Genomic DNA, 22,774 nt, shown 5'->3' on the forward strand with positions numbered 1-22,774 from the left:
CACAGAGATGACACACAGGTCCAGAAGCCCCTGCCCATCCTACTGCCATGGATTCAAGTGACCCACCAGTCCTTGCACAACCTGCAGCCAAAGCCACAATCAAACTGCTTATAAACAATAAAAACCTCAAAACCAATCAACTGGTCAAACTAATATGACCTGTGTCCAAGTAGTGAAGATCTAATTAACAAGAAAAAAAAAAAATCAGCTGGAGTTGTGCAGTTTTATTTGAACAAAAACCAGTGTCAATATTTTTAATAAAGTCTACATTACACTAAATGCATGTACATTTGTAAGAAGATAACCTAGTTGTAAAGAAGGTGCAGGATAATATGTACAATCATAATTAAGTTAAAAAAATTCACATTTTACATAGATTTACTTGATAGTCCCAGGCTTTCCAGGTATATAAATGGTAACCAAAAGAGGTAACAAAAAACCCAAACCCTAGTCACAACGAAATTCAGCTGGAGGACTGCATAATGCACTCATTTTTTCAAATAAACTAGTTCATAGAATTCTTATTTGTCCTAAATCAAATTTTGGATATAATTTTTGAATTACTATAATTAACATGTTCAATGAGTATACTGATGTAAACATTTTTGTTTATATCAAAATGGCAATGGTGCCATTTTCTTCAATAAAAATCTGTATTTTATGTCGTGGTCTGGTCTTCCACTTTTACAAATTAGAATAATTAAACAGGATTTTTCTCAATACATGGTAAAAATTATCAAACAGCAAGGGAGATGTTCAAAAGACACTTTGAAGCTTTTCAGTCCACCTTCACAACACTGTAAATCTTACTTACAAACCAGAAGCAGGCAAAAAATCCAATAGTCCCTGAAACGAGAAAGTAAAAATGGTTAGTTTATCTTCCAGTTTGCCCCAAGAGAGAAATCTAACAAGTACTTCCTAGCAGGACAGAATGTAACACTGTAATCCAGCTAACTACCCAGAAAAACAGCACTTCTTAAATTTAACAACACACATTAATCCCCAGGCTAGGTTATTGATTTAGATCAAAGATGACTTTTAGGGACCAGGCCACTTCACGTACATTTAAGCCACCGATGACCATGTTGCCACCACTATGAGCAGGGGCACAAGCACCAGTTCAGAAACTGACTTTTATAAACACGCCCAGTCAGCCCCTACCTGTTTTTTTTTAAGTCTACAATACTTCACTGCCACCTATGAATTATGACACATAACTAGGCCTTGGAAAAATTCACCTGTCCCAGTTTTATATTCATTGTGCTCTATTTATACTTAAGAATAGAAATTTCTTCTTCTGTGTATCCTGTTACTGTCATCCCTAAATTTCTTGCTTTCAAGTGTTTGAGTCTTTGCAGCAGCTTCTCACGCTGCTTCATGTAAACAATATTATATTCTTAAAATTTATCTGTATGTTTTGCATTCTTGTTCTCTGAGAGAGAACTTGACTGATGGTCATATTGACCAATGGAGTCAGAAAGTTGTAACCTCCTTGGGCCAATCTTGGCCCTCTGTACAAAATGTATATAAGCCTTTGGAGTCAGATAATAAAGAGCTTTCCATGATTCACCAAGCTGCTGCCTGCTGTCCTCTGTCAAGGTCCACTCCCACGTCTCAATGTGTTGCCCCTCTAAAGGCTAGAGTAACATGTTACTTCCTTTTGGCAAAGGAATGCTCTGAGTGCTACAGCAGCTGGAAGCAAGCAGCAAGTGAAAGCAGCAGTGACAAACCAAAACACTGAATGAGATTAGTATATACTAATTTTCTATTTTTAAACTTATGAACAAATTTGTGGTTTTCACCAACAGTCACTAGTATTGGGCAACTGCAAAGACAGTGTCCATCACATTTACTTTTAAATTACTTTAAGAACTTCATATGCAAGGAGACAGTCACAGTCAATTAATTTAGTCTTCAGCCTCTAATGGAAGCAATGCACTGCTCCTCACACTTTTACCTAGTTGTAAACTGCCACAGAGATGTTAACCCTTAACAGATTAAAAAGGGGAAGATTTCAATTGCACTGAATTCCTTCTCAAAGATACAGCTACATGCCAGCCCTGGGATGGCCCTTCCCAGTTCCACTGCAGGCACTCACAAGATCATGCACTCAGCTCCTCCAGTTTTATATTATCCTTTTCTGTCTGTACAGCCCACGTTAACAACAGCTCCAATCTCTTTCATTATTGTGACTGACTTAATAACTAGAAGATTCTTTATTACGCATTTGGGTTTTTTTTTTACATGAGTTACATTTCTGTCTTTCAGACCACATCTACACATTTCCCAAGCAAGCAACCCATCTTGGGATGCTTATTATCGGTATGCCAATTCTTACGTTCCTCATGATACCATGCATATTTTCAGTTTAAGGCTTTTTGACCTACTATTATTTTATGCCACAGATTACCCTTTTCTTCCAAGTTTGCAGTTGTTATTCTCTGAAACAGTAGGAGACAGCAGATTTATGGCTGTTGATAGGAGATCAGACACCAACCACACAAGGGATGCAATTCCTTTGTAGGCTTGACATCACTAAGTCTTCGCAGTTTGTGGTCATATCTCACTCCTTCCTGCTGTGTCAAATACTCCAATACCAGCATTGTTACTCTAAGCCTTACTCTCACAGTTTTGTCCTAATAATGGTTCTCAGCCTCTGCTTCCTGGTTGTTTTTATAAAATAGCCCACTGCAAGCCTTTTATGGCTTTGAAAGCAGTTTCTTCCAAATGTTTAACAGATATCTTAAAAATGTATCTGCTGTTCTAGAACAAAAGTGTACTATCATAACAAAAATGTACAACTATCCCAAGAATGACGGCTACTATAGTTTTCTGAGCATGCCACAAGTTAATATGGGAACACACTCTATATGCACATATTTTCCTCCAATCCTTGCTAGTCTGAATCTTTATAATACATCAGTTTTCTATAAAACATTGCCTCCGTCATAACAGAACTTGAAGACTTCATGCTGTGAACAAGCATTTTATATAGAAACAGATTTTCACAGGTTTCAGTAACATTGATTTTCAGCTCCCCCTCCTAAAAAAAAGGTCTGTTTAGCAAATCAAAGACCAAGTACACCCTGTTCATTTTTCAAACTTTATAAAAAATTTTGCCAATGTACTGGAAGCAGAGTAAGACACTTTTTAAGTGGTAACGTTTGTCAGATACCAGATTTGAATCATGAACTCAGGAGAGGGAGGCAACACTCATCACCAAGACACAGCCTTAGGTAGTCAGAACCTCAGAACCTTCTCTGGTGAGCAGAGATTCGTTCTGCTGCTACCTCTACATCAGTAATTGGGGTTTACCAGCACTGTCATTTTCTCTTCCCTCCCATGAGCAAATATATCCTACTAACTCCATATAACTCCATAAGTGGATAGCTCTAAGGACCAGAAACATCAAAAAGAGAACACAAAACTAAAGACAGACCCCACCATCTGTCAAAGGTACCTCTCCTAAACAGCCACGTCATGCTCTAAGATCAGAATGGTTTAAAGGTGCTGGCACAAATTAGGTTAAAAACTGGGTTTAGTGCTTTTTTTTTTTTTTTTTTTTTTTTTTTTTTTTTTTTTTTTTCCCAAATAACATGGGCCAAACAGACTAGAAGCTTCTAAAGGCTCAGGTCAGCAGAGTTGTGTTGACATTGCAAACAGTACTACTGGACAGAAATTAATGTAAGGTAAGTGAACATTATTTATAAGGTTCCCCTGAATAATTGCTTTACCTACATGATTGCTTATGTTAGTGCAAAAAAAGCTCAATTTTTGCCTTTATTTTTAAGAACATGAACCACAACACAGTGCCTGGTTCCACTGAAATTCAGTGTTTTCCACCTCAGCCCTTGGGGTGCTTGTGATTCCATGAACACTATAAGGCCCACAAAAGGTAAAGCAGTAAAAAAGCTTCTGATTTCCTACATAGTAATAAATATGCCAGTCAAAGAGATCTGCAAATGAGTAGCAATTGGGGAAGAAAAATAGCTCTGAACTAGCATGGCTTGTTTGAAAATTCTAGCCAGAATGTTTTCTACGTTTTTTATGTTTTAGCCCATTTCACAGATTTGTCACTTGCTCCAGATTTGAGCACTTTATACTGGACCACAATTCATGCTGGATCTTTAGGCTGGTGCTGACAAGTATACAGGTTCTCAGATTCTCCTTTTAACTACTTTGACTAAAGCCAATCTTAAAACAGATAACTGCACACTCTGTTTCCTACACCTGTACCTCTACCCAGTAAAATTGCTATTATTAGTGGCACTAGTTAAAATCCAACCTTGCCATCTCACACTGCATGGCTTGAAATGTATTTTCTTGAAGAGCATAGGTAGCACTTCAATCTTGAGCATTTTTCTAAGCTCATCTTACACCAAAATTAAAATCATCCCTAATTAAAATGAGCCTCTCATTAGAACAGAAGTATTTAGGTAAGGTTTACATAAGACCACACCAGGATGTTGCTTTTATTTGTCTCTTTCATAACACATTCAAACTGAAACCCAAGTTTTGAGGCACTATCAACAAGAAGCACACCTCTGCAGCTCAGGCTTCTCTGACAGACATCAATGAACACAACATGATAGAGAACAGATACCCAAAGGTGTTTTTGGTAAAGCTGTTAAAAAAAATAAAATAATCTAGCACTAAGTACTTAAAAAAAAATCCCCCATCACAACAACAACAAAGATCCAAACAAAGCAACAAACAAACAAAATCCCATGGAAAAAAACCTAAAACCCCAAACAAATAAATAAAATACCTCACTAGTTGAAAGAGTTGAGACCATTACATTTATTTTCTGATTGGTCTAAACTCCTTTACATTTAAAGTTTTTAAATGTTTCACATGCACATCTCTATCAAATGACCCAGCACCAAGACTAACACCAATTGCTCCAATGAGCCTGTATAATCTGTTTGTTTTAATCCAATATAACAAATTAGTTTCTTGGATAGTGTTTACCCAATCCTAACCACTCACCAACTTAAAGTGAATGAAAAAGCACCTGAACGGTCTGCATTGAAGAACTCACTGTTGTGGGATATATCTTTATTTTTCCCCTAAGGAGGTGACCTGCATATTTTAAGATTCTACCTTTTAAAATAATCCTTACTAGCCTAGGAAAGTGATGCCATCCCAGTGCACAGCAGCTCATGGCATGTCAATGATCATTCTAGGGAAGTACAGGTAAAAGATCTTTTGCAGGAGCCATTTAAAACTCACAAACCCAAATATGAAGATGACTCAAGACACTTCTTTAGCCAAGAAGCAGGGTATGTCCAAAAATCCCTTTATACTTAGTGGGAGACACTGACACCTCCACTGTTTTTTGATGATCTTGTCCTCGGCTTTATATTCCGCTGAATAGTCTGGTCTGCAATATATATACTACCACTTTCTGATACACAGAAACAAGAAGTTATACACAAAGCCAGCATCAAACTGAGTAAAGGACAGTTATTAGTAAACCAGGTTAAATTCAAAAGTAGAAACAAGGATTATTGCACAGAATAATGTCAAAATACAATAAGCAGACTCTTCTGCTCGAATCATCTGTTTTAGCTTTATTGTTTAATGAAGAAAAAAGAATTCAGAGAATGAGCAGATTGTAAGAAAGCAAATAGAAAAGCACTCTGCACTTGGCTAATACTTCTCATGTACCTTAAAAGCTGGTTTCAATCACCGCACAGTGGTGGGTGCTTCAGCCTCTCAGATTCTAAACACAATCTACCCAAAAGATCAAAACTGAATTTTGAAAATGGCATTAACTCACAAGTGAAAATGATGTTCAAAAATAGAGGTCACTGTAAAGAAACATGCTTTGATTATGTTCAGCATTTCTTTGCCTCCACGAATAAAATACATGTAATCATGTAGCTAGCCCCATCCAACCACACTTGTTATTTCATGAAAGATTAGCTGCACTTGGTTCATTAAAATCAAATTGTCTGGTTTGGGTGTGCACATCATCATATTTCACTGGTCAGATTATATTACTGCTGGTGTTGCCCTACAAGCATTCAGTTCCTATTTACTTTTTCATTATGATCCCGTTGGTAATGCTCCGGGTAACGCAATACGCTGACATGGAGGAGGTATTAACAATGCCCTTTATATTTCAGACAGAGTTGCTGAGACCTAGTAGGCAAGAACAGAGAAAACCAAAATACCTAATGATAACTTAAGTGGAACAGATCACGGACCTGGTTTTGGTACACTATTAATGCAAACTGTGCAAAATTACATTAGCAAACTGCTTCACCTCCAGAAACTGCTAAGGATTGAACCCTTATTTTCTAAAACAATGGCAGCTAAGGAATAATTTACAAAAAAAGGGAAAGTTAGGTGTTTTCTGTTTGTGCCATCTGTCCAGAACAGCTTACACTTCAGGCCCAAAAATCTATCACGTAACTAAATATGGAAAAGAGTTTATCACAGCATTTTGCGTTAGCAAGAATTTATTATTGTAGTGGTTTGAAAGCAAAACCAGTGAGAGATTCCAAGTCAGAAATACAATCTAATAAGAAGGAAAAAAAGTAAAATAAAATAAATGCAACAATACAAAAGACTACTGACAGAGTCAGAATACAACCTGAGCAGGGTGGTGGAAGCAGTCCAGATGAGGTGGTCTTCCCGAAGCAGTGATCCCGTAGAAAGGTCTGGTAACTATTGTCCTATGGAAATCCAGTGGGTAAGGGCTGCCTGTACTGTCCCAAATCCCATATTATATCCAGGTGGAAATGCTTGGCTCCTCCCCCTGGGCTGAGCATCTCACAATGGGATGATATCTTTCATGAGTCATGAAGTGGGTCCTTGATGGCCCATTAAACAGTGATAGCTCCTGGAGGGAGTTACCTATGAGTCATGCGGCAAGGCATCGATGGGCTATTAACCGAAGATAGCCCAGAGGGAGGGTGCCTGGGAAAAATACTGTCCCATCTGGTTTCAACAGCTCATGAAGATGGTGATAGAATAATTTGTGCACATCCTACACTGAAACCCAGGACAAAATCCACCCCTTATTCTATTACCATCCACATCATAAACAAATCAATACATTCTAACAGAGATATACATATACATACACAGAAATACATACAGAATGAAACCTTACACACTCTTCTCACGTAAAATTAGGTATCCCTGTGGTATACAACGGGTTTCTCCATCTTTCTGCATTACTCACCAAGTGTAACCAGGTCCTTGAGCAAAGACAATCCCATGGATGGGTCTGCCTCTTCCTGAGGTGGGATTAATCCAGTCTTTCCTAAAATACCTCGCATGTGTACTACAGGGACTTTATCCATTTTGTGCAAGGGTTCAGACTGGGCAGGAGCATCTCAATTGATGGACATTCAGGTGTTGACCATGCAGCTGGCTTTGGCAAAGTTTATTTCCCAATTCTTGAAGGTCCCTCTGCCAAGTGCCTTCAGGGAAGTCTTGAGTAGTCCATTGCACTGTTCGACTTTCCCGGCAGTTGGTGCGTGATAAAGAATGCGATATATCCATTCAATACCATGTTCTCTGGCGCAGGTTTTTATAAGGCCGTTCTTGAAATGGGTCCCATTGTCCGACTCAATTCTTTCAGGAGTGCCGTGTCTCCACAGGACTTGCTTTCTAAGGCCCAGGATGGTGTTTCGGGCAGTGGCATGAGGCACAGGGTAGGTCTCCAACCATCCAGTGGTGGCTTCCACCATGGTCAGCACGTAGCGCTTTCCTTGGCAGGTTTGGGGAAGGGTGATGTAGTCAATTTGCCAGGCTTCCCCATACCTGTACTTCAGCCATCGTCCACCATACCACAGAGGCTTCACTCGCTTGGCCTGTTTGATTGCAGCGCAGGTCTCACAGTTGTGGATGACCTGGGAGATGCTGTCCATAGTAAAGTCCACCCCTCGGTCACGGGCCCATCGGTATGTTGCATCTCTTCCCTGATGACCAGAGGCATCATGGGCCCAACTGTCGTTCCTGAATTTTTTGCCTTCAAGTGTTTGAGTCTTTGCAGCAGCTTTCTCATGCTGCTTCATGTAAACAATATGTATTTTTAGAAATTATCTCTATGTTTTGCATTCTTGTTCTCTGAGAGAGAACTTGACTGATGGTCATATTGACCAATAGAGTCAGGAGGTTGTAACCTCCTTAGGCCAATCTTGGCCCTCTGTACAAAATGTATATAAGCCTATTGGAGTCAGATAATAAAGAGCTTTCCATGCTTCACCAAGCTGCTGCCTGCTGTCCTCTGTCAAGGTCCGCTCCCACATCACAACGTGTTGCCCCTCTAAAGGCTGGAGTAACACCCAACGAGCTAGGAACAGTTCTCCCTTGTGCTGCCAGTCCAGATCCACCTGTGATACTTTCACCTTGGCAGCTTTGTCCACCTGCTCATTGTTGTGATGCTCCTCATTAGCCTGGTTCTTGGGTATGTGCGCGTCCACGTGTCAAACCTTCATGGTCAGTCTCTCTACTCGGGCAGCGATGTCCTGCCAAATGTCAGCGGCCCAGATGGGTTTTCCTCTGCACTGCCAGTTGGCCTTTTTCCAGTGATTCAGCCATCCCCACAGAGCATTAGCTACCATCCATGAGTCAGTGTAGAGATAGAGCCTCGGCCATTTCTCTCGTTCAGCAATATCCAAAGCCAGCTGGACAGCTTTAAGCTCTGCAACCTGACTTGATCCACCTTGTCCCGCGGTAGCCTGCGCAACTTGTCGTCTGGGGCTCCAAACTGCAGCCTTCCATTTCCGGTTAGCACCTACAATTCAGCAGGAGCCATCAGTGAAGAGAGCATATCGTATTTCAGTCTCTGGTAGCTCATTATATGGTGAGGCTTCCTCGGCACGTGTTACTTGCTTTTCTTCTTCAGACGATAATCCAAAAGTCTCACCTTCCGGCCAGTTTGTGATAACTTCCAGAATCCCAGGGCGATTTGGGTTCCCAAGACGGGCGTGCTGTGTAATAAAAGCAATGCATTTGCTCCATGTGGTGTCAGTGGCGTGATGTGTGGAGGGAACCTTTCCCTTAAACATCCACCCCAGCACTGGTAATCGGGGTGCCAGAAGCAGCTGTGTTTCAGTGCCAATCACTTCTGAGGTGGCTTGAACTCCTTCATAGGTGGCCAAGATCTCCTTCTCTGTGGGAGTGTAGTTGGCTTCGGAGCCTCTGTAGCTTCGGCTCCAGAATCCCAATCGTCGGCCTCGAGTCTCCCCAGGCACCTTCTGCCACAGGCTCCAGGACAGACCGTTGTTCCCGGCTGCAGAGTAAAGCACATTCTTCACATCTGGTCCCGTCCTGACTGGGCCAAGGGCTACTGCGTGAGCAATCTCTTGTTTGATCTGAACAAAGGCTTGTTGCTGTTCAGGGCCCCAGTGGAAATCGTTCTTCTTGCGGGTAACCAGATAGAGAGGGCTCACGATCTGACTGTACTCAGGAATGTGCATCCTCCAGAAGCCTATGGCACCTAGGAAAGCTTGTGTTTCCTTCTTGTTGGTAGGTGGGGACATGGCAGTGATCTTGTTTATTATCTCTGTGGGGATTTGGCGACGTCCATCTTGCCACTTGACTCCCAGGAACTGGATTTCTTGAGCCGGCCCCTTAACCTTACTTCGTTTAATGGCAAAACCAGCTTTCAACAGAATTTGGATAATCTTCTCTCCTTTCTCAAAGACCTCCCCTGGGGCGTTTCCCCATACGATGATGTCGTCGATGTACTGCAGATGTTCTGGAGCCTCACCTTTCTCCAGTGCAGCCTGGATCAGCCCATGGCAGATGGTGGGACTGTGTTTCCACCCCTGGGGCAGTCGGTTCCAGGTGTACTGCACGCCCCTCCAGGTGAAAGCAAACTGGGGCCTGCACTGTGCTGCCAAAGGAATGGAGAAGAAGGCATTGGCGATGTCAATGGTCGCATACCACTTTGCTGCCTTGGACTCCAGCTCATACTGAAGCTCTAACATGTCTGGCACAGCAGCGCTCAGTGGTGGCGTGACTTCATTCAAAGCACGGTAATCCACTGTCAGTCTCCATTCTCCACTGGACTTACGCACAGGCCATATTGGGCTGTTGAAAGGTGAATGAGTCTTACTGACCACCCCTTGGCTCTCCAGTTTACAGATCATCTCATTTATGGGAATCACAGAGTCTCTGTTAGTGCGGTATTGGCGGCGGTGTACTGTTGTTGTGGCAGTTTGTACCTGTTGTTCTTCGACTCTCAGCAGTCCCACAGCAGAGGGGTCATCTGAGAGACCAGGCAAAGTATTCAACTGTCTGATGTTTTCCTTCTCAACTGCAGCTATTCCAAAAGCCCAGCGATATCCTTTCGGGTCTTTGAAATATCCATTCCTGAGATAGTCTATGCCAAGAATGCATGGGGCCTCTGGACCAGTTGCAATGGGGTGTTTTTGCCACTCGTTCCCAGTTAAACTCACTTCAGCCTCCAATACAGTCAGTTCCTGGGACCCTCCTGTCACCCCAGAAATACAGATGGATTCTGTTCCTACATACCTTGACGGCATCATGGTACATTGGGCCCCAGTGTCAACCAACGCCGTATATTCTTGTGGGTCAGATGTGCCAGGCCATCGGATCCACACAGTCCAGTAGATCCGATTATCCCTTTCCTCTTCCTGGCTAGAGGCAGGGCACCCCTATTCCTGGTCATGGCATACATTGTTCTCCTCCTGTACATATGTTTCTGAGGTCCCTTCCAGAGGATCAGTCATATCATCATTCCTGTACCGTCTGGAGTTCTAAGAGACTGGGGCAACCTTGATTCTAGATGGGCTTCTTGTGGTAGGTGTTCCTCTTTTCAGTTCACGTACCCGGGCTGCTAAGGAGGAGGTGGGTTTTCCATCCCACTTCTTCATATCTTCTCCACGCTCTCTAAGGAAAGACCAGAGGTTACCCCGTCGTGTGTATTCTCTCTCCCTGGCTGGGGGACGCCTGCTCCTAATGGCAGAGACTCTCGTCGGCTCTGGTGAGATATGGTAAATTTCTTCCTTAAGTTCTTTTAATTTCTGATGGCCTTCTTCAATCAAGCTCCGGACTTGCTCAGCCAGTCTTGTTTCCACAGACGAGACATGGGTGCGAACTGGGGCGATGACAGTGTCCTCGTAAATTCTTAATTTATTAGCCAAGACACCCACCTTGTCCTCACCTTCCCTCCATTGCAGTGTTGCCAGGTAACGTGAGTGCATCTCTGGTCCAAGCCGTGCAAGTCTCAGCCACATCCGTGATGTGCACTGGACATCATCTGGGTTTTTAGGAAATCTCTTGTCTTCTGAAAAAGTGATCTCCAGCACAGCCAATTCCCTCAGGCGTTGGATACCTTGTTCTATTGTGCTCCATTTGCCTTGGTGCACTTGGAGGTCTTCTTTACAAAGGTATCTGTCTTTCACACTTGTTAGCAGTCGCTGCCAGAGGCTGAGAGGTTCTTGGGTTTTCCCAATCCCCTGGTCAATGACCACATCCCGGGACAGCAATCCCAGTTGCCTGGCCTCAATTCCATCCAGAATGCTGTCATTGGCTGCAGCGTCCCAGATGCGGAGCAGCCAGGTCAGGATGGACTCGTTGGTCTGGCGGGTGAATTCCCTTCGCAGGTCACACAACTCACCCAGGGATAGAGAGCGAGTGATGATCTCTATCTCTGTCTCCTCTGCTGGCTGGGAAGGTCCTGCTGCATCCTCGTCAGTCACTACGCGGACTGATTTGCTCCTTGACATCTTCTGAGTGGTGGCAACTGCTACTGCTTTAGGTGGTTCCAGTTCAGTGACGGTTTGTGTGGAGATGCTCGCAGCACCTTTGGTTTTTTTCTCCTCCGTGACAGTCTGTGTAGATGTGGACACCGTTGCCTCACTTTTGGCTTCTTTCTCCTCTCCAGTGGTCTGTGTAGATGAGGAAACTGTTGTCTTGCCTTTGGCTCCCTTCTCCTCTGTGACAGTCTGTGTAGACGTGGACACTGTTGATTCCCTTTTGGCTTCTTTCTCCTCTGCGATGGTCTGTGTAGATGCTGATGCTGTTGTTTTGCTTCTCTTTCCCTCTTCCTCTTCCTTAAGAACACACTGTATCACACCATGTAGTGTTTTGATCCTAAGCATGGTGCAGAAAAAACAAAGGGCTGTGCAGAGAAGAGAAAGCAGGACTAAAAACAACATCATACTATCCTTGGTATCAAGAGGGTACTCCATATTTTCAAAAACTGCTGTGTTATGCCTGAAAAGCTGGAAAAAATCATTCTTTACTCCTCCCCACAGGGGCTGGGTAAGATTGTTGAGGCCCCAGATGAAGCATCCTAGACCAGAAAACGAATCCAAAACTGGGTATATATTTTGAATGCTGTTCATTGCCTCGGAGTTTATCAAACAATGGGCATAATAGACCAATAAGGCAATTTTAGTACCATACCCTGGTCTACACAGGAGCATTAAGACCGGGAGATAGTGCCCCATGTTTGGAAAAATATAGAGAGATAGGTATAAGAAACATGTAAGCATGTTGAGCATCATAGCAAACAGGTGTCTTCTCAAATACAAAACTGTAGTTCTGACTTTTCTCAGTGCCGCGTGCCCCACATTGGGCACCAAAAAATGTTGTGGTTTGAAAGCAAAACGAGTGAGAGGCTCCAAGTCAGAGATATAATTTAATGAGAAGAAAGGTAAAAAGGTAAAAATAAAATAAAATAAATGCAATAACACAAAGAATCACTGACAGGGTCAGAATACAACCTGAGCAGGATGGTGGAAGCAGTCCAGGTGAAGTGCTCTTCCTGAAGCAGTGATCCTGTAGAAAGGTCTGGGAGCTCTGGTCCTCTGGGAATCCAGTGGGTAAGTGCTGCTTGCACTGTCCCAAATCCCAGCTTATATCCAGGTGAGAATGCTTGGCTCCTCCCCCTGGGCAGAGCATCTCACAATAGGATGAGGAGTGTGAAATGCGTCCTTGATGGCCCATTAACAGAGATAACCCCTGGAGGGAGTTACCTGTGACTCATGGGTCATTAGCAGAAGACACCCCAAAAGTCATTAGCAGAAAACACCCCAAAGGCGTTAATGGGCCATTAGCAGAAAAGGCAGGGGGCTTGGGAAAACACTAGCCCACCTGGTTTCAACAGTTCATGAAGATGGTGATAGAATAAATACTTTGTGTACAGCCTACACTGCAACCCAGGACAACTGTGCTGCCAAAGGGATGGAGAAGAAGGCATTGGCAATGTCAATGGTCGCATACCACTTTGCTGCCTTGGACTCCAGCTCATACTGAAGCTCTAACATGTCTCGCACGGCAGCGCTCAGTGGTGGCGTGACTTCATTCAGACCACGGTAATCCACTGTCAGTCTCCATTCTCCACTGGACTTACGCACAGGCCATATTGGGTTGTTGAAAGGTGAATGAGTCTTACTGACCACCCCTTGGCTCTCCAGTTTACGGATCATCTCATGTATGGGAATCACAGAGTCTCTGTCAGTGCGATATTGGCAACAGTGTACTGTTGTTGTGGCAGTTGGTACCTGTTGTTCTTTGACTCTCAGCAGTCCCATAGCAGAGGGGTCATCTGAGAGACCAGGCAAAGTATTCAACTGTCTGATGTTTTCCGTCTCCACTGCGGCTATCCCAAAAGCCCAGCGATATCCTTTCGGGTCTTTGAAATATCCATTCCTGAGATAGTCTATGCCAAGAATGCATGGGGCCTCTGGACCAGTTGCAATGGGGTGTTTTTGCCACTCGTTCCCAGTTAAGCTCACTTCAGCCTCCAATACAGTCAGTTTCTGGGACTCTCCTGTCACCTCAGAAATAGAAATGGATTCTGTTCCTATGTACCTTGATGGCATCAGGGTACATTGGGCCCCAGGGCCAACCAAAGCCGTATATTCTTGTGGGTCAGATGTGCCAGGCCACCAGATCCACACAGTCCAGTAGATCCGATTATCCCTTTCCTCTTCCTGGCTAGAGGCAGGGCCCCCCTATTCCTGGTCATAGCATACGTTGCTCCTCTTCCTGTACGTATGTTTCTGAGGTCCCTTCAAGAGGATCAGCCATATCATCATTCCTATATCGTCTGGAGTTCTGTGCACGAGAGACCGGAGCAGAACTGACTCTAGATGAGTTTCTTGTGGTAGGTGTTTCTCTTTTCAGTTCACGTACCCGGGCTGCTAAGGAGGAGGTGGGTTTTCCATCCCACTTCCTCATGTCTTCTCCATGCTCCTGAAGAAAAGACCAGAGATTACCTCGTGGTGTGTATCCTCTCTCCCTGGCTGGGGGACGCCTGCTCCTAATGGCAGAGACTCTCGTTGGCCCCAGTGAGATATGGTAAATTTCTTCCTTAAGTTCTTTTTTCAATTTCTGATGGCCTTCTTCAATCAAGCTCCGGACTTGCTCAGCTAGTCTTGTTTCCACAGATGAGACATGGGTACAAAATGGAGCGGTGATAATGTCCTCATAAATTCTTAGTTTATTGACCAAGACGCCCACCTTGTCCTCACCTTCCCTCCACTGCAGTGTTGCCAGGTAACATGAGTACATCCTTGGTCCAAGCTGTGCGAATCTCAATCACATCTGCAATGTCCACTGGACACCATTTGGCTTTTAGGAAATCTCTTGTCTTCTGAAAAAATGATCTCCAGCACAGCCAATTCTCTCAAGCATCGGATACCTTGTTCCATTGTCCTCCATTTTCCTTGGTGCACCTGGACGTCTTCTTTACAAAGGTATGTCCTTCACACTTGTTAGCAGTTGTTGCAAGAGGCTGAGAGTTTCTTGGGTTCTCCCAATCCCCTGGTCAATGACCACATCCCGGGACAGCGATCCTAGTTGCCTGGCCTCAATTCCATCCAGAATGCTGTCATTGGCTGCAGCGTCCCAGATGCGGAGCAGCCAGGTCAGGATGGACTCGTTGGTCGGGCGGATGAATTCCCTTCGCAGGTCACGCAACTCACCCAGGGATAGAGAGCGAGTAATAATCTCTATCTCTGTCTCCTCTGCTGGCTGCGAAGGTCCTGCTGCATCCTCATCAGTCATTATGTGGACTGATTTGCTCCTTGATTTCTTTTTCTGAGTGGTGGCAACTGCTGCTGGTTTAGGCTGTTCCAGTTCAGTGACAGTTTGTGTGGAGATGCTGACAGCACCTTTGGTTTCTTTCTCCTCCGTGACAGTCTGTGTAGATGTGGACACTGTTGCCTCGTATTTCGTTCCTTTCTCCTGTGTGACAGTCTATGTGGACATGGACGCTGTTGCTTTGCTTCTTTTTTCCTTTTCCTCTTCTTTAAGAACACGCTGCATCACACCATGTAGTGTTTCGATTCTAAGCACGCTGCGGGCCATGCAGAGATGACAAAGCAGAACTAACAACAATATTACGCTGACCTTGGCATCCAGAGGGTACTCAATATTTTCAAAAACTGCTGTGTCAGGCATGAAAAGCTGGAAAAAATCATTCTTTACCCTTCCCCACAGGGGCTGGGTGCAATTGTTGAGGCCCCAGACGTAGCATCCTAGACCAGCACAAGCAAACAAAACTGGGTATATATTCTGAATGATGTTCATTGCCTCGGAGGTTAACATGCAATGGATATAATAGACCAAATAAAGCAATTTTAGTACCATACCCTGGTCTACACAGGAGCATTAAGACCAGCAGATAGTGCCCCATGTGTGGAAAAATATAGAGAGCTAGGTATAAGACACATGTAAGCATGTTGAGCATCATAGCGAGCAGGTGTCTTCTTCAATACAAAATTGTAATTCTAACTTTTCTCAGTGCCTCCTGCCCCATACTGGATGCCAAAAATATGTAGTGGTTTGAAAGCAAAACCAGTGAGAGATTCCAAGTCAGAAATACAATCTAATAAGAAGGAAAAAAAGTAAAATAAAATAAATGCAACAATACAAAAGACTACTGACAGAGTCAGAATACAACCTGAGCAGGGTGGTGGAAGCAGTCCAGATGAGGTGGTCTTCCCGAAGCAGTGATCCCGTAGAAAGGTCTGGTAACTATTGTCCTATGGAAATCCAGTGGGTAAGGGCTGCTTGTACTGTCCCAAATCCCATATTATATCCAGGTGGAAATGCTTGGCTCCTCCCCCTGGGCTGAGCATCTCACAATGGGATGATATCTTTCATGAGTCATGAAGTGGGTCCTTGATGGCCCATTAAACAGTGATAGCTCCTGGAGGGAGTTACCTATGAGTCATGCGGCAAGGCATTGATGGGCTATTAACCGAAGATAGCCCAGAGGGAGGGTGCCTGGGAAAAATACTGTCCCACCTGGTTTCAACAGTTCATGAAGACCCTGATAGTATAAATACTTTGTGCACATCCTACACTGAAACCCAGGACAATTACACACTCCGTGTATCTGTTGTACCCATTAGCTTTCTAGTGACTAGCTTTTCTATGTCAACAAAAAAGGACCATGTAGTAGCTTTCCTCATGAGCTACAAAAGCAGCATAGGGAGCACCATGGTGGGTTTTTTCCAAAAGAAAAGGATGATGATGCAAAAATAACAGCAGCACAGTTTATTATTGTACTTCAGGGGCCCCACTGGCCTTCATATCAAAAACTCCAGGATGAGCATATCTGTAGCTTTTAACACCCTTTCAGCAGCTGTCACAACAATTTAAATTATCATTTTATATATGAAACAAACATTTTTAATTCTACCAATTTCCATATTATAAGTGATATTGAAATTGGCAGGATAGCAACTAACCTATGCTAAAACTCAGATACATATTAACATATTGCTTTAGTATAAAAGTCATTAAAACATTTTAGACTATAGTTTTTGGTGTTTTTTAAATATAGATAGATAGATATTATAGAAGACATTTGGAGCTTGTCCGTTTCACCAAGATTTAAGCAGAGGTTTAACTGGCAATATGCAAACTTCCATGTTTGCCTTCTAATAATTAAAAAAAGAGAAAAAATTAAATCCTCTTTGTTTTTTCCCCTGCTTGTTTTTAGAACGTTTACTGTCCTTCTTAGAAGAGACACATTTCTAAAGAATAAAAACCAGCAATAAGTGAGAGTTACTGTTATTTAATATCATTTCTACAGCATAACTGCTTTGTTCAATACATGCAGGAATTTTCTTCAGGTTTTTATGAACAGTGATTTTTTTGCTTTATGTCAACCAGTAGTAGAAAAAACAAGGATGAAAGAGGTCGTTCTCACTGCTACACTGAAACAAAGTCTGACGCTAAGACTTACTTTCATTACCTATTTTAGCCACTGTTTTTCAACTGCATTTAACTGCACTTAACTAAAAGATGCATTTCACAAAGCAAACACAAAGTAATCACAGCAGCTTTCAACAAACTAGCAGAGGTTAAAAAGTAGCAATATAAACTACCCTGCCATCCACAGAGAAATCCTGTATTACAAATCTTTGAAGTGACTATCATGGCTGTTTTTATGAACAGCCCATCATATATGAACAAGTATTTTCTCTAGTTCTGTCACTGCGCTATTTCATGAAGCCAAGCAGTGACGCCTAAAAGATCTGACTTCATGTGTTAAATTTACATATACAACAGCAGCAGTATGATGAACACCAAGATAAAACACTCATGGCTATTTTTCAAGGCCAGCACCCTTCAAAGAGCTTCTTATTTCACTAACACATGGTAAATTTGGCACAGATTTCTCATTAAATCAACCTCAAAATTATTGTTTCAGTCAAGTGATTATGAACATTAAAATAATCCTGTAGAAGACACTTGGTCTGCATGAGTTACATCAGAAAAGTTGGACAACTAACACTGGAGAGACAATATTTCAAATCGGTTCCTCCAGTTAAGGTACATTTCCATCATTATGAAGTGATTTAATGAGCAGGTAAGACAACATTAACAGTACTAAAACTCTATCTTGCCAACATTCACTTCTTCCCCAGCAGCAGCCTCCTTCACTTGCTGATAGTGAAAGCTGAAAATATCTCTTATCCTCCATACACAGTGAAATTATCTCTTAACTACTAGAACCAATTATGAAATCCAGAATCAATTTAATACTCGATATCAAAGTGAACAAGAACAGGCCTTTGAAAATACAATGGTTTGAACTCACTGCTAATATAATATTCAATAAAGGAAAATTAATTCTACCATAAATAAATGTAATTTCAAGTTAGGAAGAAAATGTAAAAAATATCTCACTGTGCTGTGTGGTGTCACAAACCATATAAGTTACACTACCTAAAGAGCCATAAATTGTATTTAATATTTCATGTAATCTAAATTTCACTTAATGTTTCTCATTTCAAAATCAGAGCCCTCTTTATTAATTTTAGTTTGAACATTGTACTTACCTGTGAAAAGGAAAAAAATCAAGACCATGATCATTGTGTAACCAAAGTATAAAATGGTGCTGGCAGTTCCTGTTATCTGGAGTTTGGAGAAGAAGTAATGGACTGCATAGATAAAGAGATAAACTGCTGTAAAGCTGCTGGTCAAGAACGACCTCCACCACCAGTGATAGTCCTGAAAGAAACAATAAACCACTCATTAAGAATCATCATGTAGAAAATGGAATATAGATAAGATACTGAAAAAATAACATTGCCTTAGGAAACACATTTAATTCTGTAAAATTTAGCTCAGAAAAATTCCAACATGGCACGTAGATATTTTCTTTCTTCAAAGTCAACTGTATTACTTCCACTAGGAAGATGAAATTACTCTAAAATCAAAGCTGTTTGTTTTTGCTTATCTATAGCAGTGGATTTTGAAGCAAAAAGCACATTTCAGAAGAGTGGCTAAGACAGGCATGCCAAGGCTGAAAATACAATCAGTTCATAGTGTCCAGCACTTCACAGTGTATGTGAATACCTCACCTGTATGTGCAACATCTTCCAGCTACAAGACATATCTACATCAGAACTGTAACTTTTACCTCTGCACACAGATGGAAGTAGCACAGCAAAACTGTAGCTTCCGAACATGTAATTAGAAGAATTATAAAAACTAGGAACAGGAATCCAAACATGTAATACATCTGATGAGACCTAAAATTAAAAACAAATAAAAACATATTATTTGCTTTGGGATGTTCAAACTCACTGTGTGTATTATCAAACCTGTATAACCAGAGGAAAAAAAAGTGATACTCACCAAATGCTATTCAGAATGAAAAAAAGTTGAATAAAAATACAGCCAAAGGGTAAGATACCACCCATGATGATACCAGGCAATGGCTTTGTGAAAAATGACTGCTCTGGGATTTGTCGAGGAATCTGGTTTGTACGTACTGGATGTTCAATAGGCTGCAGAAAAAAATTAATAGAAATAAAATATGAAGTATTACATCATAAATAAGATTACTTTTCTCTAGTATTAGCATATAAAGATTTGATAAACATAACTATATTTTCAATCATAAGCCATCACAATTTATCAAACAAAAAACCTACAAACTTGATGTCCAGCTTGAGGAAAAAGCACATGTGCTTTAGACATTCCAACTATGGGCCAGTAAGCAAGGCAGAACACGGAGGAGATAAATCTGTTCAGTCCTTATTTAAAAACAAAATAAAATTTTTTAAAAATCCAATAACATTGCCTTTTTCTTAGCTGTTTGGCATTACTTAAAACTAGTGAAGTACAAAACTGAAGCCTCTCTGAAGCACTACTTCAAAACTCAGCAATACTACCGAGGTATTGCTGAAGCACAAAAAGCAAGAGCTCCAAAAACATTATTAAAACCTGATTCTAGTGAATGGACAGAAAAAAACTGTTTAATGTGACATTACAAATATACACTCTGTTTCAATATCAAGACAGTAAAATATTGTTTTACAATCATGGGATCACAGATGTTTCAATCCAACCAGATTCTGTCTAGAACTCTTGCTTAGAGATTAAATGGCTCAATTAGAGAACAGATGTATTTCAAATCTGTATTCAAAGGGTCCTACCTTCTCTTTGAAGCCAAAATAGGCACCAACAAAGGTTAGTGGGACTGAAATTCCAAACCACATAGCAAGGATAGCAACCAAAGTGCCAAAAGGGATGGCAGCTGAGGAGCCTTTCACCCACAGAATGAGATTCATAACAAAGAAATCAGCAAAGACAATCCTGAAAAATAAATTCAGAAAATATATTAAAATACTCAAGAAAGAATAAATATCACTTAGTATTACAAAATGTAAATCAGTTAAAATAAATGTAGTTTCTTTCAATTTTCCAATTTCCCAACAGTCCTAGTTCCTTTCACCACTGGTGCAGTTAAGGTAAAAATGCCAGCACCAGCCAGTGCTTGTAATGTAGATACCTATGGTAAAGCCATTATTTAAAAACCTGTACATAACACCAAAAAGTAATAGAAACATGCCACTGAAAAAAATCTATACAAAGAATGGAAAAATATAGAGAAAAATTTAAAACTCCTTATCTAAATCTTGTTTCCTAATAAAACCATTAATATTTTCTTTATTTATGTCCTTTATAAATAGTAAATTATTCTGTATAAATACAGTGATAGCAAAATCTCCTATTTAGCAAGCCCCAGGGACTCTCACAACAGACCTAATGTGCTGCTGCAGTTTGTATCACAAAGGGAAGGGGGGATTAAAGAGGGTTCTGCTCCATAACAGAAATATTTGTATAAGCATGGAGTTACACATATTAAGCAGCTAATGCTTCTGCAGAATTTAAAGAAAGACTGCATGAGTTACAATTTTTCTCCAGACCTGCTTTTCCCTCCTCCATTAAACACATCTGCCTCATTTTCTAAACATCCTGGACAAAAGCTAGAAAACAACTCAGAGATGAGAATCAAGGTGTTGCTGAATCAATGAGATGAAGATTTCAAACATCCCATTCTGAAAACAAAGCAGAATGCTCATTCTGCAAAGGAACTCCATATAAAAAGAAGCTTGTGTTAATTGCCATTATTCCTGGATTCAAAGATACACCACAGAAAATTCAGCCTCAGAAAGGGTCCTGCAAAGTGCACCACTGTCTGGGTTTTGTTTAAAAAGTGTTTCTGGGACAGAATTTAAGCTGCCCTGAAGCGAACATGCATCCTTTCACTGTATTTAATTTAAAAAGGAAGGAGGAAGGATTAGAGCAATAAACAGGCTCCTTTTTTTCCTAGGAGAGGCCTGAAACTTGCCAAAACTGTTTGGGGGAACAGATTTGTTCAATAAGCACACCCAAGCGATCTCTGGTATAAGCATCTTGTTGAACAAAAAATAAAAGTCAAATCCATTTTAGAAGTCTTTCTAATCTTTATCATCTACCCAGGCTCATAACACAAACCTCACTTACCCCCTCTACAGTTAGAAGAAATACTGCAAATATGAACTCCCATCAGTCTACTGAGATTAAAAAGGCCTTGGGCTGTTTATGATATTATGCAAATTCACTGAACTAGCACAGTGTAATCAGGTTATCTGTTCATATTCTATCAGCCCCAGTCATTTTATTTCCTTTGTGAAACTCAATTTATTTGGGAGTTTAACTGATCAGCACGGTATTCTTTTCATCAATATATATTTTCTTCTTTCTCCTGATAACATCTAAATGACAGCAGGGAGACTGAAGCACATTCTGTTTAGAAGTAAGATTTCTCACAGAAATACTACACTTGGTTGTTATTGAGTACATTACCTTTCATTTGATGAAATTCTGCTTTACTTGAAGCCAAGTCATGTTTTATTCATTCTGAGGTTTATTGGGGGAAGAAATACCTTAAGAAATTTATAATCTTTTCTTCCACTTTTGCCAAGAGATAACTTCATGTACTCTGTTGCAACCAAAAAACATGGAAGACTTGCAGAAGAAAGTAGTTTCTGCTCCCTGTCCCCACTAACTCTCACAAAAGGTCATAAGTGCTATGAGAAAGCAAAAGGTTGAAGTGCTATTGCCCTTCCCAAGCAGGACAGTATTGACCACACTGTATAGCATGATACACACTACAGCCATATCCCAAACTGGACACCACCTACATTTATGTAAGAAGATGATAACCAGAATTACCTGGAATATACTGAGTACTGCAGCACCAAACTAGAATTACTCCAGCACTGTGCCCAATGTTCTGGTGCAGTGATTTCCAAAGGCTGTGACACAACCTTGCAAGAGAGTTGCCTCATTCCTCCTACCCCCACAGCTGACAACAAAACAAGAAGCCAAGAACCTAGCTGTGTTCTAGACTACCAGGCTCCAGCTCCTCAGAATTCACTTTTCTTTATATTCACAGATAGACAATGCACAAAAGGAACAGCAGCTTGGGAGTACCATAAACAAAATCACACAGACAAGCATCATAACAATTGGCTTTTCCCCAACTCCTTTCCACTTCGGATTCATCTATACTTAAGAATGAAGGAAAGAATGAGGGGAACCAATACTAACCCAGGGCAGAGCAGAGCTGTAAGCAAGACATTGGTCTTCCACTTCTCACCTCTGAACGCTGAGGAGAAAAAGTAAAAACAATTTCAAGGTCAAGACTTTTTCCAACTGTTTTGCAGAACAGCAGCAAGAAGCAGATATGCTGTCTGAGACACCAGCTCCAGTTGGAGGTTTATATTCAGCCCAGCAATTCTGAATTTAACATGTTGTGTTACATTAAATAAATGCATGTACTTACTCTTGTACATTCTAGCAGACACATAACCAGCTGGAGTTCCAAGTAAGACCCACAATACAACTGCACAGGTCATCAAAGCACCACGGTTGGCAGGAGAAAGGAAACCAAGGCAAGCTAGGACTAAAGAAACAAAAAGATTTAGTTATTTGGGGACACATATCAAAATACTCCTATAACACAGATCACTGTGAAGGT

General features: G+C 41.4%; 1 protein-coding gene across 2 annotated transcripts in view; it reads right to left on the reverse strand.

Moving 5' to 3' along the window:
• Positions 1 to 204: 204 nt before the first annotated feature.
• Positions 205 to 22,774, reverse strand: part of LOC310922123 (transmembrane 9 superfamily member 2-like) — a 48,160-nt gene continuing 25,590 nt past the window's right edge. For both annotated transcript variants that reach the window (XM_083882519.1, XM_083882520.1), the window contains 7 exons: positions 22,580 to 22,699; positions 22,345 to 22,402; positions 19,902 to 20,061; positions 19,099 to 19,250; positions 18,881 to 18,992; positions 18,297 to 18,468; positions 205 to 846 (listed from right to left, as the gene is read on the reverse strand). In XM_083882519.1, the coding sequence (XP_083738645.1) occupies positions 779 to 846; positions 18,297 to 18,468; positions 18,881 to 18,992; positions 19,099 to 19,250; positions 19,902 to 20,061; positions 22,345 to 22,402; positions 22,580 to 22,699 (842 nt within the window). In that variant the 3' untranslated portion in view covers positions 205 to 778. The remainder of the gene's footprint in view (positions 847 to 18,296; positions 18,469 to 18,880; positions 18,993 to 19,098; positions 19,251 to 19,901; positions 20,062 to 22,344; positions 22,403 to 22,579; positions 22,700 to 22,774) is intronic.

Source organism: Zosterops lateralis (assembly GCF_965231275.1).
Source record: "Zosterops lateralis genome assembly, chromosome: W".
Taxonomy (NCBI): domain Eukaryota; kingdom Metazoa; phylum Chordata; class Aves; order Passeriformes; family Zosteropidae; genus Zosterops; species Zosterops lateralis.